The sequence below is a fragment of the Syngnathus acus genome, chromosome 17 (genome assembly GCF_901709675.1).
Source record: "Syngnathus acus chromosome 17, fSynAcu1.2, whole genome shotgun sequence".
Taxonomy (NCBI): domain Eukaryota; kingdom Metazoa; phylum Chordata; class Actinopteri; order Syngnathiformes; family Syngnathidae; genus Syngnathus; species Syngnathus acus.
The window spans coordinates 1,392,492-1,415,507 of NC_051102.1; the positions used below are offsets into that span (position 1 = coordinate 1,392,492).

Sequence of the window (23,016 nt, forward strand, 5' to 3'; positions counted from 1 at the left end):
GCTCCATGTTCAAGAGTTATATGCGCTTTCTACCGCAATTCTTAGAAATGGGCGAAAGTGAAAACGAAGGAGCGGCTGGTTTAATTATGTCGAGCAGACAAAAACCAATGTCCAAAAATGACGTACAGAAAGTGGAGAAAAAGATAGCTGTTGTACACTGGATTGTCTCACACATTTGCACAAAGGGCGTACATGGACTTTAAGATGGACCTTAAGGATATCGAGTAAATGCTCAAACGGCTTTCCATACACCTGATGTTTACGCCTTAGTTTTATAATACAGAATGCAGCAAGTAAATGATTGTGCCTTATCGAACAACTCCCTCATCTCACAGGGAGGACTTTGAACACACCGAGGAATTTCAACAAGCCACGGGAAGCAGCCGCCTCAGAGAGAATTCCACTTTCCCTTTTTCCTTCAAGCTGTTTTTGCTGCCCAAAGAGGAAAAGACAACCATGAGGATTGTAGTGTGCGCGCTCTTGCTGCTAAACACGGCTGATTCCGTGGATCAGGCCAGACGATCTGAAGCAAGAGACAACGTCCCTGCAGATCACACGGGTTCTTACGTGGGGAAACTGCTGGTGATACCGATGGATGGGAGTCACTGGGTGGGTATGAAGGCCATTTGTCAGGAAATGGGTCGACGCGGACACCAAGTGACTGTTGTGATGCCAGAGCTCACCATTCTGATGGGTCCAGGGGAGCACTACGAGACGCTGACTTTCCCTGTTCCATTTGACAAGGCATTTGTGGACTTTGTGATGTCCAAGAATGAAGACGTGTTAGAGAAAACTTCGCAGTCTTTCGTAGAGAAAATTCAGGACAAATTCTCACACATACAAAGAATTGCGGGACTGCTTCACACCATTGCAGAGAGCCTTCTCTTCAATGACAGTCTTATTTCACATCTGGCTCAGCAGGTGAGGGCCTTTCAGTAAGACTAATCTTGATTTATTGTTTATTGTATCTCTTCTCTGGATAAATCTTAACTACTATTTCTTATTCCACAGAGATTTGACGCTGTCCTGACAGACCCCATGGTGCCCACAGGCGCTTTAATAGCTCGGAAATTAGGTGAATCCTGCAGCAGTGCCATTTGTGTGTAGAGGTGTGGAGAAAAAAAATGATCAAAGCAGTTTGGAATGGGTGGAGGAAAGTGGCAGGAGGTTTCTCTTTTTTGTGATACAAGAGTCTCTGCTCAAATAAAAGTGAAAGTTTATAAGAAAGTGCTATTTTTTGTCATTACCATGTTTTTGTATCACTTTCAGGTATTCCAACAGTTAATCTGCTGAGAGGGATTCCGTGTTTTTTGGACATGCAGTCTGCAGGGTGTCCATCGCCGCCTTCCTATGTGCCTCGCTTCTTCACGGGCCTCACCGATAAAATGACCTTTAAACAACGGGTCGTCAACACTTTGGTGAGTACTGACACGCATATACAAATACTTGTCATTAAGTTGTATTTGTCATCTTTAAGTTACAGAAACATAAAAATAGTTGAAAAAAAAAGTCACAACCTGTGATGTTGAGACTCCCTGCATATTTCCTGCTCCATTTCCATCATTGTTTATATTTGGTTGGGTTACGTGTGTTTTCTTTCTTTTAAAGTGAATTCAATAAAGTGTCTCAACTCAAGCATGTGTCCTCCAGGTGAGTGCGCTGGAACCACTCCTCTGCCGACTCATCTATTGGCGTTTTGACCAATTTGCTTCCAAGTTCCTGGAAGAGGACCTGAGTGTAGCTGATGTGCTCTCAGACTCTGCAATCTGGCTGCACAGGTAATGTGAAAAAGTCAAACAAGGGAAGAATTCCAGAAAAAAAAAAAAAGGTTGCTATCTGGGATCTAGCCTTGCTTGGAATTTATTTTAAGCCTTTCTGGGGTGTGGTGGGCCGGTATTGAAATTACATCGGCGTCGTTGTAGTAGTAGTTTATCTTTTGCACATCTGAGTTTTATTTTGGACATTAAAGATTTTTTGCCACAACACATATTTTTAGTTATAGGCTGTAGAAGTTGACACAATACCATCAATGTTATCTTTCTGTGGATCCCCTACTGTAAACGGGCCACGCCCCGTATTTTTCAAACCTCTGCTCTAAACAAAGATATGCTCTAAATTATCGAACAGGATTGACTTCACAATGGAGTTCCCACGGCCGTTAATGCCTAATATGGTGCCAGTTGGGGGCATCAACTGCAATGTGAGAAATCCTCTGCCTGACGTAAGGACCAAGTATGTTTACGGGTAACTGTAAGTTCAATGTTGTAAAATGTACAAGTAATGCTTACTGTGTCTTTATCAAAGGATTTGGGGCCCTGGGTGTCAGGAAAAGATGGATTTGTTGTCTTCACACTTGGGACCGCATTGAAAAAAATGCCAAATGAGATAACCCAAATCTTCTTTGAAGCGTTCAGACAAATTCCACAGAAGGTATATGGCAGTTAATTTGATCATACTTGGGTGTGATGAACCTGGTAGGAAAAATATGACATTATTTCCACAAAAATAAATATTTTTGGGAGGCTATATATATTGTACTGCAGCATTCTGAATCATGTTTTGGTTATCAACAAACTGCATGTACATTTTTCTAGTTATGGAAATGACCATTTAACATTTATGTTAATGAAAAGTATCTAAATTTTAAGGTGCTCAAAGGTGACAAATGTAATTAGGACCTTTTAGATACTTTTTTTAAATTAATTGCGACAATGTAAAAATGAAAACTCACAAAAGCTCTGTTAATATGCAAATATTTCTTGAGCAAACTGTATTCTCTCTGTCTGTCTGTCCGTCCATACATATATTAGCGCAATACTTAAATTGTTTTCCTTCATTAGGTAATATGGAGATATTCTGGACCTGTTCCCGATAATACACCAGAAAATGTAAAGATGATGAGCTGGGTGCCCCAAAATGACTTACTTGGTAAAGAAACTCCTGGCTATGTGGGTGGATGGCTATAAATCCACGTTTTATAATAGAGTCTACTGTATGTCATTTTTCAACCAAATTTTAGCTCATCCTGGAGCTCGGGCCTTCATCACTCATGCTGGCTCACATGGGGTGTTCGAGGGACTTTGTCATGCCGTTCCAATGGTCATGCTACCTGTTGGTGGGGACCAGCCTGACAATGCAGCAAAAATGGCAAGTAGAGAAGTGGGAGTGGTGTTGGATATTTTATCCATCACTGCAGAAGACCTGCTACAGGGACTGAATGAGGTCATTAACGACACCAAGTAAGTCTATTTTTCTCTAAGTGTAAACACATTGCCTTAAAAGTTTGAAGGTGACTCGAGCTAAAAGTCACTGTTGTAGGTACAAAGACAACATGAAGAGGCTGTCCGCGTTACACAGGGACCGTCCTGTTGATCCACTGGACCTTTCTGTGTACTGGACCGAGTTTGTGATGCGGCATAAAGGTGCCAAACACCTCAAAGCAGCCGTGCATGGCCTCAACTGGTTCCAGTACTTCTGTCTGGATGTAATAGCGCTACTTGTTACAGTTGTGCTGGTTTTTATAGTCTTGACAGCTAAATGTTTGATGTTCTGCTGTCAGAAAATGAGCAGAAAGAGCAAGCAAGATTAGATGAGAATTAAACAAAAAACAGAACAATGCAGGGAGAGCTGCACATTTTTTGAGGACAATAAGTGAAGCCATGTAGTGAGCAAAGAGACTTTTAGTTAATAAATGAATTCAGAATAGCACTGGAATCAAAGACGGTGTATTGGGGACAAGAGTGGGGATTACAATGTGCATTAGTGGGAACCCTTCTTTGGTGGAAAAAAGGCATACTCAACAGCCAGAGCAACAGTAAAGGCAGCAAAGCCCCACTTGAATCCTCTCAGCAGTACGTCGGACAGAGTCACAGCACGCGCAAAGCCACCCGCATACCTCCATGCCTCATTTCTAAACAATGAGATAGACACAGTTGAGTAAGCAATTATAGAATTATCAGAAATGTCACAAATAAATAAAAAGTCTGTCCTATGTAAATGCTTACCGGGCCCATGGGTCATTGAGGCCCCTGGCTGCCAGTCTTTGCTGTGTAAACTCCAGTGGAGTGCCCTTTGTCTTCCATTGCTGCCAGTCTGGCATGGACATCTTGCTGTGGCCATGGTCACCTCCCATACTAATTAATGAGTGTATAAAGATGAACATATTTACCTTGAAAGCCCTGATTTAACGTACACTAAATACCACAATCAAATGGTCTGCTTTGGAAATACAATTTTTTATTGGTTTAGTTTATGGATGCACTTCATTTGAATGTTAGATCAATAAATATTTGTATTTTAGTAAACCTTAATTACTTATTGTTTCCACACTGAACGTATAAAACAAGGAGCTGACTGACAAAATACAAGTGTTCATTAACTTATAGAGAGCAGCAGGCTACGGAGTTTATTATTGTCGCACGCCAAACATGAAGGCATATGTTCCTCTCCAACAACTCAAATTCTTTGTACTTTGACACTTAGCTTAGCTACGTTTTAACGCGAAAGGTAATGAGTTTTTGTAACCAAAACGTGCAAAAGCAACACTTGTCGCGGTAATTGCATGAAGGTCATTAAAACTAACAAAGCTGACATTTAAGAATTAAGTTAATGACAGCGGTTTGTGCGTAGGTAAACGTTCAAATCAATATAAATAAACAAGCTCATTCCCCGGCTTTCAACATTTGCTCACGATAGCATCGCATGCTATTTGTGGCTATTAGTTAGCAATACACCCAACACTTTTCCAGTGTACTTAACAAGCCTTTACCAGTAAAGCAGTTTTGTGACAACACGTCGCAGCACAACTGATCAAAGATTTAATTTCATATTGAAAACACATTGTACCTGGACCCCGTGTCGTGACCTCTGCTTCTGCGTTGTTACGACAGTTTCTAATTTGCTCTACGGCAGTAGTATGGCAAGCGCTTTGCGACAAAACAAACGAAAACATCACAACGGCAACGCAGCAGTGGTGCGAAAATGTTTAATCACCTTTGCCATAGGAGAATTTCGGGCACGATGTATTAATAAATGTATAACATGCACATCATTATCATAGTAATGATCACAGATAATTAGTTATTCACGTTCCGGTACATTACTATGACAAAGTATCCGTGTCTTGTTTAAATCAATCAGCATAAAGCATTTGTGTTTTTGATGGTATCATTGTGGGACAAATTAATCATAGCTTGCTTTGAGGGTTGAGGAGGTTCTTCAATGCATCCAAGTTCTCCCCCTTTGGACCTTCGGGCCATGCACTATGATCTAGATCAGACACACAGACAAAAGCGTAAAACACATTTGTATATAAGGAAAAAAAACACTGTGGAAGCACATTGGGACCAAATTCAACATACTGGGGATCTCCCACATGGAGTGGTACAGACTCTGCCCTGCATCCACCCTCAGTGTGGCTCCAGAGATGTAGGAGGCGGCAGGAGAGAGCAGGAAACAAACTGCAGAGGATATCTGACCGTACAAACAAAATCAACTGACAAATAATTTAAAAAAGGACGATATGTCGAGCTGTCCTGAAAATAGAATATTATCATTTTTCCACAAATAAATAAAATTGTGGTTATAAACATTTTTAGCAGCAATTACTGACAGATGTTTGCGTTTCATAGTTTAGTCACCATCTCCTGCAAATCGTGGGGGAATACTGCACTTCAGCATCATAACTACTATGCTATCTTTAAATTCTCACAAATCACACCTCTTCTGGCAGCCCAAGTCTCTTTGCAGGACTAAATGGAATGGACATCTTGAAAAGAGTTGGTCCCAGCTCTTTGTAGTTCTCCATTGCCGTTTTAGAGAAAATTGTGCCCTGCAACCAATCGAATACTAGCTTGATACAACCACAATATCAAACATTTATGAAAGTGCGACAAGGCAAGTTATGCATACCGGCGCAACAGCATTGACCCGGACACCTGAGGCAGCCCACTCAATGGCCAAGCTCTTTGTTAAGTTATCCACCGCTGCTCTGGCTGCACCTGTGTGGCTGTCATTGAGACAGCGGCTGCATTTGGAATCATTCACGTGTTCCCCACTCATCACATAGTTTTTGTTTACAGTACTAGTGGACCATATACTGTATTAGTATCATTAGCTGTATCAAATGTTGTTTTTAATGTGTGCTGTGGGCCACTAAAAATGGACAACCCTGATATAGTAGCACACACTGTACTTTCAAACAGTGCTACAAAATGGTGGATTAAATATGAAATGATTTTGGACTTGTCAACATTTTAAGGGTGACTACTTACGCCATGCCCGGAAATCCTTTCCACATGTCAGCAATAATGTTAATGATCACACCTCCATGTTGCTTCATCCATGTAGTGTATACTGTGGGGTGCAATCCAAGGTTATTATAGTTAATAAAAACTAACAAAATAACTAAAATTGAAAACCACATTTTTGTGAACAAAATAATTAAAAACATTTTTTTTTAAGAAAAATAAAACTAACCAAAACTACATCGTAAAGGGATACTTGACTAATTTTGCCATTATCACAAAAGGTTAATGTGTCGACAATAATGACCTTTTAGAAAAACTAAAATAAACTTGCCTCTCACTCACTAAAACTGAATTTAAAATAATGAATTATACTGAAAATCCTCAAACGATTACAACCCTGGTGCAACCGTGAACGCAGTCATGTATCATCTTCAAACATGGAGTGTAAATGTGTAATGTAAATGCCTTACCCTCCTTGCAACAGTGAAAGGTGCCAGTCAAGTTTGTGTCAATCACAGCTTTCCATCCTTTAGAAGACATGTTCTCTGCTGGACTACTGAACTGACCGCCACCGTTGTTCACCAGAAAGTCTATGTGACCATACTGCTTCAGCACTGAAGATACAAGAACCTTCACCTGAAGTGGAAATATTCAAGCACTGTGCATCACTCAATCAGAGGACTGTCTCCAAGGTCGAAGGAGTGTATACCTCATCCTCATTACGAATGTTGCAACGTAGAGGAGTGACACATGCAGGGCTGGAAGCTGGAATTGTTTTTCGCATCTCTTGGGCGGCTGCCTCCAATCTCTCTGCTTTTCTGCTGGAAATCACCACACTACAACCTGAGAACAAGTTTGGGAGTGGTGATCAATTACAATGCAAAGCTAAAATTAACTTACAACCTGAAATATCCAGGCACGGCTCCAGAATTTTTGTTTTGTCGCAGAACTGAAGTGGATATTGACCAATATTTTGGGAGGGGAAATAATAGAGGTAAATAATCGAGATGCATAGTATATACAAGCCTCAGTGGAGCGCCATCCCTGCAAATTTATTTAAGATTTGCTTGTACCATTGTTATTACTGAACAATGTTTACAAAAAAGGCAAGGTGCAAGGTTCAATAGTTTAACTTCAACACACCCTCAGTGCACAACCAACAAGATTCTGTTCATACTGTCGGCCACTGATAATTGAATCCACCATGGAGAGGACTTTAGCTCCAAGTGTGAAGCGCTGTCAGGCAATTTTGAACATACACATAGATAAAAAAGAATGTTGCACTATGCTGAAAAGTATGGTTCTTAAAGTCATGGTGAACGTGTTCAGTATTTTCTGTACAGAACAAGTTTGTCGAGTGTTTGTAGTCAAATCCTCTAACGTTTCTTTTAGCGAGTTGGTCAACAAGACTGAAAAATTCGGACAAAACGAGATAACTTACCAAGTAATATAAGCTCAGTGGATATTGCTTTTCCAATGCCAGTCGCTCCACCGGTCACAATTGCAACTTTATGGTTGAACAAACCCGGTCGAAAGACACCGTGCGTCGCCATTGTTTCTTTTTCCTTGTAGCCCACCTGCAGGTGGTTAGCAGTACTACAACAATTCGTCACTTGCTACTACTACTTGCGTGCCAGCTCAAGGTTATGCAGCTTAATGCATTAATTTTTTGTTGTGCTTTTTTGAGTGCGGTATTTATAAAACACTCACAAAGTTCTGCTATAAACCCAGACTAACAAAGACCTTTATACAAAACCGCAAGGGCGTTTTCTAAATTTATTTACACTCTCACCCATCCACTTAAATAAATCACGTGACATTCATAGCGCTGGTTCCATGTGGATGAAGTACTAGAAACTATTATATATATTTTTTTAAATTCTGCAGACAAACTTGTTTCAATGTTAAAAGTGTCTTAACGTTTGCCTAAGTTTCAGTGGTGTTTGGCTATCAAGTCATTTTTGACTTGAGGCACATTTTGATTTAATTCAGGATGAAAAAGATGATCATGGACACAGAATTCCACTCCAGACAGGTTTATTGTTGGATGAGGCCAAGTCCGGGTTGGTTCTTTTGTGAGATAGTCCCAAATTCTTCAGTGACCATTTCACTAGTTTACTGTTCCTTCAACTCCTTCAGCCTCCTGATTGCTGACTTGACTGTGACAGCAGAAGTTGTGCTGAAAGAAAAAAAAAAAAAGCTTATATTTGGGCCCAATACATTAAACTTTTAAGCCAAAATTTCTGTTAGCACTTTTATAATCACATATTAATAACTATGACTTCTATTGTAACAAAAAAGGTTATGCCAGTTTCAAATTACATTTCAAATGCTTGAAATTTTTCATCCCTGCCCATATTCCACTTCAAGGTAAGACAGCAGGTTACACTGAGATTGACACTTCTCAAACATGGCAAATTGTAAGCATGCCATAGCACTGAGTGACTAAACTTTCATTCATTCGAGTAAATCCCTGCTAACACAAGTGCGTACACCCTTGTCACTTCTATTTATACATCAAAGTTTAATGGGCTCATCTTCCTGAAATGTGAGAAGTCAAGGGCTGTCAAAGAATAATCAATGCTTAATGACAATAACAGGGTATGACTTAAAAATGTATACATTTAAAGGAGAAAAAACAAAGCTCAAACATATTATTTGAACTACCACTGTGCTTTTGAGAATATGAACTCCTTAAACTCAGACAGGTTTTATTACATATCAGCAGACTGCATGTGGTTCCATTCATACTACATTGGCTGTTCACATGAGCACATTTACTGGTTTAAAACTCAGCTTACTTGTAAGTCCAGGCTCCTCCAGCCACTGTTTTCATGCAGGATCCGCAGTGCCAGATACCCACAGCCCTCCTCTTCATCTTAGTCTTCATGGAACATGTTGGGAAGGGCGGGAAAAGCATTAGAATACAACCAATGGTAGTCCTACATCTCTGCAACGATGTTATGAAGTAGCCATGGCACAGCACATCAGCTGCAGTACTTCATATACACAGCCTCACCTTGCCACAGAATGAGCAGGTGTATTTGGCGTGCTGGGAGATCTCAATCTTCTTCACCATTTTTCGCAATGAAGCGCCATAACGTGTGCCATATTTACCAACAATGCCAACCTTCTTGGTGCGTTTGGCCTGAGGAAGAATACACAACACATTCGTAAATGAAATTTGCAACTGGACAATATGATAAACATAAATGGTAACCACTGTAATCGAATCCCATTCGCTAAACCCATTATTAGAAATCGAGGGACAGATTCTATATTGGACTGCAACAAAGTACAAATATATATTTTCACACATAGTGTGTGAATTGAATATGTTAATGTTTATGGTTTTGGCGATAACCTACTCGTGGCTAAATTAGCACTGTAGCCGGTACCGTGGGTGTTTTACATGGAGGCAGCCATTTGTATTACAGAGAAAATACATGGAAATGCTTCCATCGTTAATTTGCCAAGGGTGGCCTAAAATGAAAAAAATCGAATGGCATATATTAATCTAGTATGTAGGGGTAGCTTCCAGGTGGATTGTTAAATGATATTGACAACCGAAAACCTTAGATTGACGCGGATTTGGAAAACGTCTTTAGGGCTCACCATCGTTTCGGTTGAGACGTAGATCCAAAGAGGAAGTACGTAGCGCGCAGGCGCGATTTGTTGGCATCATTGCGCTGCATTGTGGGAATATGAGTATTTAAAGATGGCATAATACTCGAAATGTGGATTCAAATTACGGCAATTGGTGACACGCTTACATACTTGCATTTTATTTGAGTTGTTTTACACAGTATGTCAACCAATTCAAATATTGTAAATGTTTTTGTTATGCTGTTACTAAGGACGCTTAGTAGAGATGCGCAGGCGCATTCGTGTTGAAGACGTTAGCATCCCTTCTGCAGACTAGAAATGTTTCATATACGACACCTCTGTTTCTTGTTGATAGACGATCTGTGTTGATGGGAGGTATTCTTCAACAAGAACATATGCACCTGGGTCTGTCTACGATGAAGCTAACACGCGAGCAAGTTCTCACCGAGGCAAAAGCGTCCGATCTGGGAAGCGTGAGGAAACTGAACTGCTGGTAAGTGGTCAAATTTGGGAAAACGTGCCACATATGTTTGTCTTATTTGTTAGATCAAACAAGCGTACTTTTATTCTGCAGGGGATGCAAACTGACTGACGTGAGTACAACCGTTCCATTCAGTCTCCATAACTCGAGTATGACTATTATGAATGATACATTAACTTCAAGCTAAAACTGTGCCCCCCCAGGTTTCTATTTTATCTCAAATGCCAAACATTGAAGTGCTGACACTAAGGTTAGTTGCGACAATTTTGCTGACTCAACACGACCTAATTCTCAATTGAACATCACATGGGTTTAAATATAAAATTAAGTATGAGTGTCCCTGTCTAGTGTCAACAACATCTCATCTCTTGCACCTCTGGCTGGATGCTTGTCTCTTTGTGAGCTCTACCTGAGAAGAAACATGATTGCCTCACTCTCTGAGCTTTCTTATTTGCGTTCAATGACACGCCTTCGGGTATTGTGGCTTGCTGACAACCCTTGTTGTGGGAAGAACTCCAGTGAGTATCGACTGACGGTCCTGCGCTGCCTACCTGGGCTGCAGAAGCTGGACAACCAAGGTCATTACATCGGTTCATTGTGAAAAAGGCTTTAAAATGATATTTCACACAGCTGTTTTCTCATATGTTCACATGTGTGTACAGTAGTGACAGAGGATGAGATCGCATTAGCACACTTGGAGGGTGAGAAGATCAGTGCACCACCAAACGCAGTTCACCAGCAGCTTTCTACCAATGGTCTTCCTGATGCAGAGAAAGAGAAAATATCTCACAGCCACGATATGAAGGAAACCAAGTAAGCCCTGTAGGGTGTCATATCACTCACCACAAAATGAAACCAGAAAACAATCCCCTCTTGATTTTTTGCATACAGTAATGTCAAAGAGTTGAAGATGAAGCCTTTGTCCAAAGACAAGTTCCCCTCTCTTCATTCTCAATCGACCAGCTCATCTACGAAAAAGGTAGCCTCTTTTTTTTTTTTTTTTTTTTTAGCAACTCAAAAAAAAAAAGATGATACTCGTCGATTAACCTAAACATGTCTTTGTAGACACACACACTTGAAGCCGTGCTGCTTCTTCTGAGGGACTTGGATCACGAGGAGCTCCGGATTGTGCACACGGAGACACAGAACCGACTCGGGACCTTCACACTGGACTCGTTAGAAACACTACGAGATACGCAAACGACAAAATCTGCTGACATTCAACACTGAATAAATTCTAGCATGTATCAAGTCATAAGCCTCGCTCGCTATTTACAAATAACTGTTCATGACTTGAAACAGGGTCATAGCTCCCCCGTTTTCTCCCTTTTGCACTACTGCATGCGTACACATTCAAATATCCTCGCTTAGTGCTCTACTAACCAAATCACCATGTTGTATCATGAATGCTGCCTTACAAGAACAAAATGTATGTTTTATTAAAGGTCAATCTATTTCTGTAATTAAAGAGATGAATTGCTGTTTGACTGAATTTATTTGTGCTGCTGCTTTTAGCACACATCATACATACTTCAACAAAATGAATGACAAGGTAAGGATGGAGGTGTAGACTAAGTCAATGAAACCAGGTCTATTTTGACCGAATCTAATCTGTTCTGTGAGTTAGCTGACAAACCATTATATTTTTGTTAGCTATAAATAAGAGTGTAATTTATAGTGATCTTCTCAGTCACCCACCCTCCTCATTCTCCAAGAAGTCCAACAGTGTGCTTGCATTCACAGCAACCATCAGGTACTCCACACCATCTGCACCCTGGAGAATTAATAAATTGCTGTAAACATGAATTGCATGCCTTTTCAATAAAAAATATTAAACAGTTGGCAAATACTGTGGAAGTTCTGAATTTGAATATCACTAAAGTTGATAATTTGATCAGCTCAGTGGCCTAGTGGTACAGTGTCCGCCCTGAGACTAGAAGGTTGTGGGTTCAAAGTCGCAGCCAGGTCATACCAAAGACTATAAAAATGGGACCCAGTGCCTCCCTGCTTGGCACTCAGCATTAAGGGTTGGAATTGGGGGGTTAGATCACCAAATGATTCCCGAGCGCGGCACCGCTGCTGCTCACTGCTCCCCTCTCCCCCAGGGGATGGATCAAAATCACACGGGGATGGGTTAAATGCAAAGTACAAATTTCACCACACCCAGATGTGTGTGTGTGACGATCATTGGGACTTTAACTTTAATCTTCTATAAAAATGCTTTTAAAAAAAAAACTACTGAGCATCTGCTTCCACAGTTTAGCAGGACTTTACCTTGCGCGTTCGTATCAGTTTGTGGTCTCTGAACTCTGTCAGCTGAGTCCTCAGAGTGAGGTCAGAGTTCACCAAAAATGCCTCACGACAACGTTGGTAAAAATCTTGGAATGACAATCCTGCACGGGATAAAAATATCAATAAAAAATCCTGAAAAGAAACTTTTGAAAGATTGAATGTACCTGTGTATGAAGGATTGTCTTTGTTTTCCAGCTGAAATTTCACCAGCACTTTGAAAATTCCTCTGCAAAACAAATGTAAGCATTAAGAGCTGTCAAAACATGTTTACAGAATGAAGGTGTATAAAGTACCGTGCGTTTGGGGGCAAGCTGCGGAGAACATGTGTAAGGGAAGACAGAGCCAGAGCCCCAGTTTGCTGCACCAGCAGAGAGTTCTCGTACGACGTCTCTTCAGTGTAGTGTTTGAATGTCACACACTCCCACCACAGCCAGTTAAACTGACTCTGTTTAAACTGGTCCCAAACTGGGAATATATAGAACAAATTGACAATTTGGACAGCATTAAAAAAAAAAAAAAAAAAAAGCTCAAAACCAACCAAGAGGAGCATTGATGTGGTCAATCGTAGCCACAAAGTGAATGTTGGGTAGGGATGCCAGCTGCCCCAAGGTGCTCTGGGTCTTTTCTCCTCGCAACATTGGTCCATCGATATTATTGATCAACACGTAGATATGAAGATCTGGGCCTGTCTCAAGGGTAGATTTAAACTTCAACAAACCCTGCAAACTTTTTTTTTTTAATTATTAAATTAAAGCCGAGGACACAAACAAACTCACTATCTTGAAGTTTTTGGGAGATGTATTGGATCTGATCGGATGGTGTTCGAAAACTCCCCTGGTGCTCAAGAACCTCACATGTCAAAGTGTTCAAAATCTGAAGGAACATTTGTTGAAAGAAAATGCCAATCAATCGTGCTTAACCAACATAATTGACGAGTTGAAATTATTTTGGTTTTTCTTCTTTTGGTGCATACTCACCGATTTCAGTGTGATGGAAGGGAAGAAGCCATTAATCACCAGGTGCATTTCTTGAGACAAGTAAGAAGACCGAAATTCCTCCAGGAGCTCTTTCTTGCTGCCCAATCCGTAGAGCAGCACGCTGAATCCCAACCTTTAGACAAGCACTCGTCTTTTTTTTCTCTCCTTCCGGTCAAAATGCAAGAACCACAGAAAAAATGCCCTCACTTACTGTAATTGCAGCATCCATTTCCCAAAGTGCTTTGTATGTTTGTTGTGGAGGTACTTGATCTCTTGAAGGTAACTGGAGGGGTTTAATTCTAAGAGCTGAATAAGTGTCTCCTGTAAGGCAAGCAAATAGTTGAGACACTATTAGGATAGCATCAAGGGCAAGGGAAAATGCTTGACTACAGCTCACCCTGTCTAATTTAGGTGTGTGTAAACGATCGAGTGTGCGGTCCGACGTTAAAACTTTGGAGCTGCCGTGGGCCTCAAAATAGTCCTCAACCATGGTGGGCTGGTTGACGGGTTCAGGAGTGCTCTTGCTCTTTTTGCCAGGGGTCCTGTAGAGTGCTGCTGATAAACCTTTACTTGGTGTCCTTGGAGTCTGGTTCTCCCCAATATCTTTCTTTACTTTCTGCGCTTCATCTACCATGACGTCATCCTCCTCCTCCTCTTCCTCAGAGTCGGAGGGTGAAAACTCACTGTCGCTGTCTGATCGAAGGCTGGGAGCTGAACAGGCCATCAATGTTACACATTTTAGTTAGTGCTTTTTGTAGATTTTAAAAGAGCTAATATCTGCTGGTTACACTTACTCGACATTCTCTTCCTCAGCCTGTGGGGTGTTGTGGAGACAAACTGTATTTTTTTGCGCTGTCAGAAAAGAAGCAAGTGAGAAAATAGTTCCATTTGTAAGCAGCATATGAAAAGCAGAAGAAAACAAGGCTCACCCGTTGTGGCGTTTGGTTTTTACTTCTGAGGTCTGCGCAGAGAGACAGAATGCACTGAAGGGCATGTGGATAATCATAACAACGAGCCACATAGCAAGGAGATGCTGAACTTACTGTGGCCTGCCCGAGTGGGAGTAGAGGGCTCAATGCTGGGAGTTGTGCTGAAGCTCACACTTTTCCCTGGAGTTCGTGCCAGTTCATTTGCTATGTATGACAAACATCACATGTATAAAAGGTTCATTTGCTATGTATGACAAACATCACATGTATAAAAGGTTTAGATAGATAGATAGATAGATAGATAGATAGATAGATAGATAGATAGATAGATAGATAGATAGATAGATAGATAGATAGATAGATAAAAAATAGTCACTCACCAGTCTGGGCCATTCTGTGGCCCCGTTTGTTTTTCTGAAAAGTGAAAATGGACGATCCTGCAACTCCGGACATACCCTCATCATCTTTATAAAAAATAAATAAATAAAAAATGATGTCATCTAGTTCAGAGTGTAACGTGCCTCTCAGCCAAAATTAGCTGACATAGGCTCTATCTAGTAATGACGCTAAACAGACTAAGTGGTTTAGGAAAAATTGATAGAGGATGTAAAACTAATATTCGTTCAAAATTGTCATCTCTCTTTTTACCTTCTGTACTTTCTGCGCAAAGAGCTTGAACATAGTTCTGCTCATCAAGGAGGGCATTTTCATCCCTTTCTTTCACTTCTTCGTCTCTGACTCGTCGTCCCTTCGGGCTCTTGAACGTGACCATCTTGTGAATTTTGCCAGAACTGCTTGGCACCACTTTAAAAACATCAACATCACTCAGAACGACAGGAAGAGAAGAAGTCGATCTTTGAATAACCGTAGTTCATACTTACCCTCTTGCTTGTCAACGATGTGCTCCAGAACATCCCTATCCCCGATGAACTTCACCTCCAACAGACTCATGACTTAAGCTTTTACAGCAATAAAACGAATAGTCGATCACTTTTTAGCACAAAACACAGCTTTCCGCGCCATCACGCTGAAGTTTTAAACCACGTGAAAGGTGAAAGTTCACTTTCGACCAATTAGAACGTACACTCAAGTAAAACAACATGTCCCAGAATGCACTTCAGTGTGCCGCTTTCGAAACCGCAGGAAAATAAAAAATCCAACTTGAAGCTTGCGAGGACTCACCTGTGGCTCCTTTCGGCTTTTCCCCGAGGGGTCGCCACAGCGAAACACCCACTTGTTTTGTCCAGATGATTCGCATGAGTAGTGTTTGGCACAGTTTTTACGCCGGATGCCCTTTCTGACGTAACCCTCTGCATTTTACTTGGGCTTGGAACAGGTGTTGTGCTTGATTTGGTTCCCCCGTTAGATTTTGTTCCCCCTGCCGCGGGAGCGCGCACGCCTTGTTTGGAAAGCGAAAAACCGATGTCGTACGGCGTCAGCACTATGTTGTTTTCAATAAAAACATGAAGAACTCACGTTTGCGTCACTCAATTTTAGTTTTTATAAAGGATTATTCTCATCTGATGTCTTTAAGTTCATCCGCGTTCTGCCATTGAAGCGGGGTGCATTCAAAGACCAGTCGTATAGACGGAACACTCATTGACTTCACCAAAAAGCAACAATATAATTACGTGAGCTCTTTGCATAAACCTCGATGCAAAGAAACTCCTCTTTTTGGGTACAGGCTACAAGGAGTATATATTACAAAGGAGACTTTCTACTTAATTGTGATCATCATTCATCCATCCATCCATTTTATTACTCAGGTATTTTCAAAGCAAATTAATATCGTTGCATTTATTAATTTGCTTTAAAATGACAGCGCAATATAATTAAAAGCTGACACTATAGCAATGTCAAACGTGTTCATTTAAGAAAAAGCCACACACGTTTTGTGATCAAATCTTTCATAACGAGAATGGCTGCCCCGTGAGGATATATATATCATACAAAAGATTCTGCTGTCAGACAATAATTTGTTTTAGTCCTTTGTTGTATGAACTCTAAATTAGTTTTTTTAGTTTTGAGTACCGTATTTTTCGCACCAAAAGGCGCACTGGATTATAAGGCGCACCCTCATTGAATTTTTTATTTTAGAAATTATTTCATATATAGGGCGCACCGGATTAAAAGGCGCATAAAATAGAAGCTATACTGCAACAAACTGAGGTTGACTAGGGTTGCGGTATGCATCCACTAGCCAATAACCAATGAGCCCTCTGGAAACAATCGCGTTTCTCAAACAATCTCCTATAAAATGATCAGAACTGACTAAAGTTCGATCTAACACTGGTACTGCTTACCTATGTTTCCCTTCCATATCGATCCGTAAATTTACTCGAAATATTAACAGAGCAGCCTATTTTGACATGAAATAGCCTTGTGCATATAGCAGCTATTATTATAGCATTAGCCACCCGCAAACTCCCATGAGCCTCAGCTCGCAGACCCCCATGAGCCTCAGCAAAGTGTAAACAATCGCGTTTCTCAAACGATCTCCTATAAAATGATCGGAACTGACTAAAGTTTGATCTAACACATTGGTACTGCTTACCTATGTTTCCCTTCCATATCAATCCGTAAATTTACTCGAAACATTAACGGAGCAGCCTATTTTGAAATGAAATAGCCTCGCGGGTACAACAGCTATTCGGTGACGCCCCCTGACCACAGTTGCCGTAATGTTGGGAAGCGATGCGACCTTGTAATTTACTAGTCGTACTAAAACGCACTGAAACATTTTGGCAGAGCACTGTGTACAACCAGTATGGATCAACAAATTCATCAATTGATCCATATATAAGGCGCTCTGCATTATAAGGCGCACTGTGGTTTTTTGAGTAAAATGTAAGTTTTTAAGTGCGCCTAATAGTGCGGAAAATACGGTAATGTTTGATTACGTTTTTGCATAATTGAGTGATATGTTTGGTAAATCTAGTCTGTAAATCAAATGCATACTTTCAAAGCAAATACACCACAAGAGGTTGAATCTTGTTGCCTGGGATGGGGGACAGTGCCACAAGTCCACCTGGAAACATTGCACCCTTTCTTGCGCATGAACGCCCTGAAATATAAGAGCCAGTACATATCACAAATTTCAAGTTTTATCCGTCAATTACATAATTTGTATTGGTAAAAACAAAAACCTAGTCCACTTTCAAAAGAAAGCGCACATCTTCAGTTAAATGTTGATATCACAATAGTACTCTGACTTTTAGAAGCTGTGCTTACCGGGTTGATTCCAGGCATTTTTTAATGTCCATTTGAGACTCACCAAGAGGATCAACTAGTAAGGACCTTTTTGCTCCTGGCATGATTGCCTATATTTTAAACACAAAAAATGAGGTTTTATTATTCATATGCATGAATTATTAAACATTTTGCACATAACTATATATTTTTTGCTGTAATGTTACTCCTCTTGTGGCATTAAAACATTTCTTTACCGCCAGCTTCCAATGCTTATGCTCATTGACAATGCCAACAATAAGTTTGTATTCCACCGGGTTGATCTAAAAATAAACAGAAGAAAAAAATACGTCTGTCGATAATTTCAGTAAAATGCGTAAAGAACAAAATTAATGCCAATTGAGTTTTTTAATAAAATTGTTATGTCTTAATAACGTTGTTGGGCCACTAATTGGCCCGACAACAATATTAAGACATTTAACTTCTTAACTTCATTGATAATTTTGCAAGATATAATTCAATAAATACTAATACAGACACACCTTGAGTCTCTGGCTCTTTCCATTCCATAAATTTGTCATTGCAAATGAGTCAATATAGGAAACCTTTTCCACGCTGATTTGGTTGCGTTTGTTCACCAACAACAGGAGGTACGCGTTTATAACCTGTAATTGAAACGGCAAACAAATTGAAACAGAAAATATTACCCCCCCCCCACACAAAAAAATACAGTGCTGCCAATTAAGACAAACCTAAGTTTCAGATATGAAAACATAATTTTACCTCCGATTCCAGCTCAGAATTGGGTCTAACGTTCATAATGTCCCAAAAGAACAATTTGTACGCCCCGATTTTTGATAGGAGAACATGGACGTGCTTTCCCTTCCAGGCATCTTGAACGTCTGCCAAAAATAAGTCAGAACAATACCTCAAAATACAATTGGAAATGTGGTTCATTCCATAGCAGCAAGTGGCATTTATAAAACACTTTGTGAGTACAAGACCTATGTGCCACATATCCATAATGTATGTTTTAATATGTTTACAGTTTTATCATGAATACATCTTACATTTGTCCACATTTTCCCTCGTTTGTCTAAAAGTCAAAGACAGTCGTGGTGGTGTTGCGGTATTAAGAGCAGGGGAAAAGGGAGCCGTGTGTCACGTCCCTGGGTCACCTGACTTCCAGCCAAGCCCTAATCGAGGAATTGCCAGCACCTGCCACAGCTCGTTAGGTCCCCTACTTAACCTCTCTGTATTCTGCCAGTGGTTGTCAGTTCGTCTACTTACCCTGCCCGTGACACTGCTGCCTTTTTTTCCCCGGACCGATCTTTGTAGCCAACTGCTTCCGTGAACTTCGACCACGCTTCTGATCGCCGCCTGCCCTGACTACTTGCTCGTCCTTCGACCACGCTTCTGATCGCCGCCTGCTTCGACCACCTGCCTGCCTCCGACTACGACTACGCGCTGTGCTCTGCTGCTCAGCCACGCCAGCCAGACCGCAGGTCCAGCGTTCCACTTCCCCTTTGTCAATAAAGGATCGTGCTGCACTTGGTAGCCCTGTCTCTGTTCCCTGACACCGTGGCTGGAGAAGCTGTGGCTGAGGGGGCAGTGGCTGGAGGAGCTGAGGCTGGAGGAGCAGTGGCAGTGGTGGCGGTGCTTGGAGGAGCTGAGGCTGGAGGAGCAGGAGCAGTGGCAGTGGGAGCGGTGCTTGGAGGAGCTGCGGCTGGTGGCGCAGTGGGAGCGGGAGCGGTGGTTGGAGGAGCTGCGGCTGGTGGAGCAGTGGGAGAGGGAGCAGTGGTTGGAGGAGCAGTGGCAGAGGGGGCAATGGCTGGAGGAGCTGAGGAGCAGTGGTAGCGGTGCTTGGAGGATCTGCGGCTGGTGGAGCAGTGGCATTGGGAGCGGTGCTTGGAGGAGCTGCGGCTGGAGGAGCTGCGGCTGGAGGAGCTGCGGCTGGTGGGGATGGTGACTGTCATCCAGGAGGATGCTCCTTTTTTGTTTTCATACCTATGAGGCACTTTTTGTTTATTTTCTTTGTATGGTTTTAGGTGGTCAATGTTTATTTTGGGGACCAAGGCTCTATTCTCATCCTGGAGGTCAGCTGTCTTGCCCTCAATCGCCACAATTTTGTATGGCCCCAAAAAATTGGGGTTCAATTTTCCTCCCTTTCTTTGTTGAGACCTGATATTTTGTCTTAGAACAAGATCTCTGATGTGTACAGTTGGTGTGGTCCCTGAGGTTGTTTTTGGGTGCCTTGTTTTTTCCTGCGCTTTTCTAATGTGCTCTCTAACTTGCTCAAATAGTTGGTCTTGTTCGTTATGGTCTTGTGCCGTAACTTCCATCCCCACCACATCCGCCACAGTGCCATCAACCTTCAGAAAAAGCAAACATTTGCTGTCATGATTAAAGTGTCAACAAGTTTTATATTTGTTTTACAATTAAGATGTAACTAAGCAAATTCAACAAGCAAATTGTCCTTGATCGTATAAAAACTTCTCCATGATACTGTATATCCTTGTAATGGATCTTGATGTGCCAAAATCTTACCTCGTAGTGTTCTGGCACTTGAATGGGGTAGCGTGCCTCTCTGCCGAACATTAGAAAGTAAGGCGAGTAGTTTGTCGTCATTTGTTTTTTGGTCCGCAGACCAAACATAACTGCATCCAAATATTCATCCCAGCTTTCTGGATGCTGACAAACCACTTTGCTCAGAGCTCTAAAAAACAAAATCAGTTATAAAATTGCGCTGGTGACAGTGTTTTTTTTTTATTAATTTTGGAGAATTGTATATAAATGACTCCAATAACAATTTTTAAACCAACGTGTTTTTTCTGACCTAACAGTTTTTATAGTGCATGTTATTTACTTTGAAAGTGCCCTGAAAACAAAAACAAACTCACGAGCAACATAACAAGAAATTGTCAAAGATTAATGTGGGTAAACTAAGTATACTCACCTTTGAATTGTCCCATTTAATTTTTCACCAACCCATTAGTTTGAGGGTGGTATGGTGAGCAAAGGCTTCTTTTTATGTCAAGCATTTCACATACTCTCTTGTTGATCTGCAGTTGCCAGGGGAAAGAATAAGTAATTGAGTTGGGCAATTTTGCAGTGAAATAGTGTTTGAGAATGTGAGCTTAACAGCATCACTATACTGGCTTTGCATCACAAATACACAGAAGGAAAATACAACACCCACAACTGCAACAGTCACAAAACACGGACAAAATACAATGAGCAGTAAGAAACGTTTTTATTTTATTTTACTCCAGCTATTTTATGAAGTTCGACATCCTTTCGTTGCTTTCATCGGCCACACAAAATAAAGTTGCAGGCCAGATATGCCCTCAGGGACTTGTATTTGACAGCTATGATGAAGATAATTTCTGCCAAACACTGTTGTACTTACTGCATTGACAAATTCTTTGCCTTGATCTGTCAAGATCCTTTTTGGCGAATCAAATTGGTAGACGAATTTTAGGATACAGGCGGTAACATCAGCAGCAGACTTCGACCTCAATGGATAGGCTTGAGGCCATTTCGTGAAATAATCGACCATCACGCAAATATATTGGTATCCATCTTTTGTCTGAGCCAGTTTGCCAATGAGGTCCATCCTCAAGAGTTCGAATGGCTGAGACACCTAATAAATAAATATTTATAAAAACAAATTGTGTTAAACTGATGTTGCTGAGAAAAATAGTTATATAAAGTATGCCACATACAAAATACTATATAGACCTTGGGTCAAAATAGAGAACATTATTTGGATTAACTGACCTGTATAGGCATGACCTCTGTTGGGCTTTTTATTAATATGCCGGCTGCCTGACATTCGGTGCACTGGGACACCTGACAATGGCAGGTTTTGTGGAAAAGTAGTCATTGTTAATAAATGCATGCAAAAAGGGCAAGATCTTAGATAATGATTTTGAATTGTTTGCAAAAGATACAAAGGAATAGTTTCATTCATTATGTTTGCAGGCTAAAAAAAATGAACAAACAAGTATACTCTTTTTGTATTGTTTACATACCCACTCATTAATGTCAACAGACATCGCTGGCCAGTAATATCTCAGAGAGATGCTGTGTCTTGTTTTATTTTGCCCGGTGTGTGCCCCTGCCGGGCTGGCATGAAAACTCTTAAAAATTTCATTTGCCTCTTCAGCACCACAGACAACCTTCACTTGGACTGGCTGGTCTGTGCCTTTTTGGTGGCAATAATACAGCTCCCCTCCTGAGTAGAAGTAAAAATAAAACGTTGAATTAGCACCATACTTGTGGTAATTCATTAAGTGCTCACTCAATACACCTAATTGCAAATTTGCTACTTGGACAAAAAAAACCATTAGTTTCATAATATATCAAATGTTCACTCAATGGGTCTACAACCAAATATGTTACTTTAGTTTGATAATTTATCAAATATTTACTCAATAGATCCACAAATAGTTACTTGAAAAAAAAAACATAGCTTGAGTTGCACTCAACAAACTCAACCATTTCCTTCATAGTGAGGTGTGTTATATATATTGCTTCCAACATTTTACAAGTCAATTATTTGTCTTATAGAGTAATTACTCTAAAACTTCAGTTTCTGACGTTAGTGTAGAAATTAGCAGGTTCTGCAATGTGAATTTTTGGTGCGTCTCTGGATCTAATTTGCTTGATTTATGTACGTTGTGTATCTTACCCTCAACGTCGTAAAAAGAAGCTTTTCTTCTCAATACGCACTTCTCCTTCTTCGTAATACCATTTGGGTATTCACGTTTTGTTTTGTAGGCAATAATTTGTTGGTAAATAGTTGGGTCCATTGTGCGGCAGCGTATTGTTGTCAGAAAACAATGGCGAAATGACGCGAAGTGCGCACTTACAAGGTGGGGTAAAATGGGTGCTTTGGTGACAAGTTTGAATTCAAGACAATATTGTTTGACCAACAAAGGAAAGAAAACATTATCTATTTGTTTATTTATTTATTTAACATCCAATATTGTATCAGTGCACAAATCATTTATTTACATATACACCGTTTTAAATGGGGGGGGGGGGGGGGACATATTCTCACAGGGCACCCGTGAGGATATGTTCCCCCCTGTAACTTGGGCTAGGAATGAGGGAACCTGTTCAAATTTGCCACACAACCTGAACAGACCCCCAGGAAGACAGAAAAAAACAGCTGGAGTCCAGCACTCACCGTTTTCAAAATAAGGGGGGGGGGGGGGGGGGACATATCCTCACGGGGCAGCTGTGAGGATGTGTTCCCCCCTGTAATTTGGCCTAGGAATGAGGGAACC

At 40.9% G+C, this 23,016-nt stretch overlaps 7 protein-coding genes across 12 annotated transcripts; 2 read left to right on the plus strand and 5 right to left on the minus strand.

Moving 5' to 3' along the window:
• Positions 1-58: 58 nt before the first annotated feature.
• Positions 59-15,590, minus strand: orc2 (origin recognition complex, subunit 2). 2 transcript variants are annotated; one of them, XM_037276423.1, is made up of 15 exons: positions 15,415-15,589; positions 15,182-15,337; positions 14,914-14,997; positions 14,648-14,737; positions 14,534-14,565; positions 14,399-14,456; positions 14,002-14,315; positions 13,816-13,925; positions 13,605-13,737; positions 13,404-13,500; positions 13,166-13,312; positions 12,921-13,092; positions 12,792-12,853; positions 12,610-12,728; positions 11,812-12,109 (listed from the first exon to the last, which is right to left on the minus strand). In XM_037276423.1, the coding sequence occupies exons 1-15, from the start codon at positions 15,482-15,484 to the stop codon at positions 12,026-12,028; spliced, it is 1,728 nt and encodes a 575-aa protein (XP_037132318.1). In that variant the 5' UTR covers positions 15,485-15,589; the 3' UTR covers positions 11,812-12,025. The 2 variants fall into 2 exon arrangements, with proteins under 2 accessions (XP_037132319.1, XP_037132318.1); XM_037276424.1 differs by lacking the exons at positions 11,812-12,109; positions 12,610-12,728; positions 12,792-12,853 and adding an exon at positions 59-252 and having other exon boundaries at positions 13,011-13,092; positions 15,415-15,590.
• LOC119137249 (UDP-glucuronosyltransferase 1A1-like) lies at positions 283-4,212 on the plus strand. Its single transcript, XM_037276422.1, has 9 exons — positions 283-921; positions 1,012-1,075; positions 1,270-1,418; positions 1,651-1,778; positions 2,128-2,221; positions 2,305-2,430; positions 2,841-2,928; positions 3,020-3,239; positions 3,319-4,212. Exons 1-9 carry the CDS (start codon positions 298-300, stop codon positions 3,587-3,589), a joined length of 1,764 nt encoding a protein of 587 aa, XP_037132317.1. The 5' UTR covers positions 283-297; the 3' UTR covers positions 3,590-4,212.
• ndufb3 (NADH:ubiquinone oxidoreductase subunit B3) lies at positions 3,663-4,970 on the minus strand. Of its 2 annotated transcripts, none has more exons than XM_037276436.1 (3): positions 4,846-4,970; positions 4,005-4,133; positions 3,663-3,910 (listed from the first exon to the last, which is right to left on the minus strand). In XM_037276436.1, exons 2-3 carry the CDS (start codon positions 4,130-4,132, stop codon positions 3,760-3,762), a joined length of 279 nt encoding a protein of 92 aa, XP_037132331.1. In that variant the 5' UTR covers position 4,133; positions 4,846-4,970; the 3' UTR covers positions 3,663-3,759. The 2 variants fall into 2 exon arrangements, with proteins under 2 accessions (XP_037132331.1, XP_037132332.1); XM_037276437.1 differs by lacking the exon at positions 4,846-4,970 and adding an exon at positions 4,769-4,792.
• On the minus strand, positions 3,663-7,905 carry pecr (peroxisomal trans-2-enoyl-CoA reductase). Its single transcript, XM_037276430.1, has 10 exons — positions 7,690-7,905; positions 6,958-7,091; positions 6,719-6,884; positions 6,273-6,354; positions 5,911-6,007; positions 5,720-5,830; positions 5,361-5,472; positions 4,846-5,268; positions 4,005-4,133; positions 3,663-3,910 (listed from the first exon to the last, which is right to left on the minus strand). The coding sequence occupies exons 1-8, from the start codon at positions 7,799-7,801 to the stop codon at positions 5,186-5,188; spliced, it is 897 nt and encodes a 298-aa protein (XP_037132325.1). The 5' UTR covers positions 7,802-7,905; the 3' UTR covers positions 3,663-3,910; positions 4,005-4,133; positions 4,846-5,185.
• rpl37a (ribosomal protein L37a) lies at positions 8,269-9,920 on the minus strand. The gene is made up of 4 exons (XM_037276435.1): positions 9,864-9,920; positions 9,268-9,396; positions 9,050-9,132; positions 8,269-8,427 (listed from the first exon to the last, which is right to left on the minus strand). Exons 1-4 carry the CDS (start codon positions 9,864-9,866, stop codon positions 8,364-8,366), a joined length of 279 nt encoding a protein of 92 aa, XP_037132330.1. The 5' UTR covers positions 9,867-9,920; the 3' UTR covers positions 8,269-8,363.
• Positions 10,139-11,815, plus strand: cfap410 (cilia and flagella associated protein 410). Its single transcript, XM_037276431.1, has 7 exons — positions 10,139-10,347; positions 10,429-10,447; positions 10,539-10,585; positions 10,684-10,913; positions 10,998-11,148; positions 11,227-11,314; positions 11,401-11,815. The coding sequence occupies exons 1-7, from the start codon at positions 10,223-10,225 to the stop codon at positions 11,563-11,565; spliced, it is 825 nt and encodes a 274-aa protein (XP_037132326.1). The 5' UTR covers positions 10,139-10,222; the 3' UTR covers positions 11,566-11,815.
• A 1,885-nt stretch (positions 15,591-17,475) lies between the features above and the next one.
• Positions 17,476-22,273, minus strand: LOC119137441. Of its 4 annotated transcripts, XR_005100915.1 has the most exons (9): positions 21,757-22,273; positions 21,132-21,574; positions 20,679-20,784; positions 20,270-20,438; positions 18,506-18,624; positions 18,265-18,387; positions 17,980-18,045; positions 17,765-17,853; positions 17,476-17,597 (listed from the first exon to the last, which is right to left on the minus strand). XR_005100915.1 is itself a non-coding variant. In XM_037276745.1 (7 exons), exons 3-7 carry the CDS (start codon positions 18,539-18,541, stop codon positions 17,480-17,482), a joined length of 432 nt encoding a protein of 143 aa, XP_037132640.1. In that variant the 5' UTR covers positions 18,542-18,624; positions 20,270-20,438; positions 20,679-20,965; the 3' UTR covers positions 17,476-17,479. The 4 variants fall into 4 exon arrangements, 3 of the variants coding, with proteins under 3 accessions (XP_037132640.1, XP_037132641.1, XP_037132637.1); XM_037276745.1 differs by lacking the exons at positions 21,132-21,574; positions 21,757-22,273 and having other exon boundaries at positions 20,679-20,965; XM_037276746.1 differs by lacking the exons at positions 20,270-20,438; positions 20,679-20,784; positions 21,132-21,574; positions 21,757-22,273 and adding an exon at positions 18,793-18,875.
• Positions 22,274-23,016: the final 743 nt, after the last annotated feature.

Excerpts from the sequence above, each read along its gene's own strand:
- LOC119137249 (XM_037276422.1), top strand. The coding sequence starts at position 298 with ATGATTGTGCCTTATCGAACAACTCCCTCATCTCACAGGGAGGACTTT. Across the intron at positions 2,431-2,840 it reads TCAGACAAATTCCACAGAAG|GTAATATGGAGATATTCTGG; the intron begins GTATATGGCAGT and ends TTCCTTCATTAG. Across the intron at positions 2,929-3,019 it reads GCCCCAAAATGACTTACTTG|CTCATCCTGGAGCTCGGGCC; the intron begins GTAAAGAAACTC and ends ACCAAATTTTAG.
- ndufb3 (XM_037276436.1), bottom strand. The coding sequence starts at position 4,132 with ATGGGAGGTGACCATGGCCACAGCAAGATGTCCATGCCAGACTGGCAG. Across the intron at positions 3,911-4,004 it reads CTCAATGACCCATGGGCCCG|AAATGAGGCATGGAGGTATG; the intron begins GTAAGCATTTAC and ends CTCATTGTTTAG.
- pecr (XM_037276430.1), bottom strand. The coding sequence starts at position 7,801 with ATGGCGACGCACGGTGTCTTTCGACCGGGTTTGTTCAACCATAAAGTT. Across the intron at positions 7,092-7,689 it reads CACTGAGCTTATATTACTTG|GTTGTAGTGTGGTGATTTCC; the intron begins GTAAGTTATCTC and ends ACTTGTTCTCAG. Across the intron at positions 6,885-6,957 it reads ACATTCGTAATGAGGATGAG|GTGAAGGTTCTTGTATCTTC; the intron begins GTATACACTCCT and ends TTTCCACTTCAG.
- rpl37a (XM_037276435.1), bottom strand. Across the intron at positions 9,133-9,267 it reads CCTGCTCATTCTGTGGCAAG|ACTAAGATGAAGAGGAGGGC; the intron begins GTGAGGCTGTGT and ends TGTTCCATGAAG. Across the intron at positions 8,428-9,049 it reads GGAGGAGCCTGGACTTACAA|CACAACTTCTGCTGTCACAG; the intron begins GTAAGCTGAGTT and ends TTTTTCTTTCAG.
- cfap410 (XM_037276431.1), top strand. The coding sequence starts at position 10,223 with ATGGGAGGTATTCTTCAACAAGAACATATGCACCTGGGTCTGTCTACG. Across the intron at positions 11,149-11,226 it reads CACGATATGAAGGAAACCAA|TAATGTCAAAGAGTTGAAGA; the intron begins GTAAGCCCTGTA and ends TTTTGCATACAG. Across the intron at positions 11,315-11,400 it reads CCAGCTCATCTACGAAAAAG|ACACACACACTTGAAGCCGT; the intron begins GTAGCCTCTTTT and ends ATGTCTTTGTAG.
- orc2 (XM_037276423.1), bottom strand. The coding sequence starts at position 15,484 with ATGAGTCTGTTGGAGGTGAAGTTCATCGGGGATAGGGATGTTCTGGAG. Across the intron at positions 14,457-14,533 it reads AAAACCAAACGCCACAACGG|CGCAAAAAAATACAGTTTGT; the intron begins GTGAGCCTTGTT and ends CTTTTCTGACAG. Across the intron at positions 13,738-13,815 it reads AAATGGATGCTGCAATTACA|GTTGGGATTCAGCGTGCTGC; the intron begins GTAAGTGAGGGC and ends GCTTGTCTAAAG.
- LOC119137441 (XM_037276742.1), bottom strand. The coding sequence starts at position 18,745 with ATGGATATGTGGCACATAGGTCTTGTACTCACAAAGTGTTTTATAAAT. Across the intron at positions 18,046-18,264 it reads GAAAGAGCCAGAGACTCAAG|ATCAACCCGGTGGAATACAA; the intron begins GTGTGTCTGTAT and ends GTTTATTTTTAG. Across the intron at positions 17,598-17,764 it reads AAATGCCTGGAATCAACCCG|GGCGTTCATGCGCAAGAAAG; the intron begins GTAAGCACAGCT and ends CTTATATTTCAG.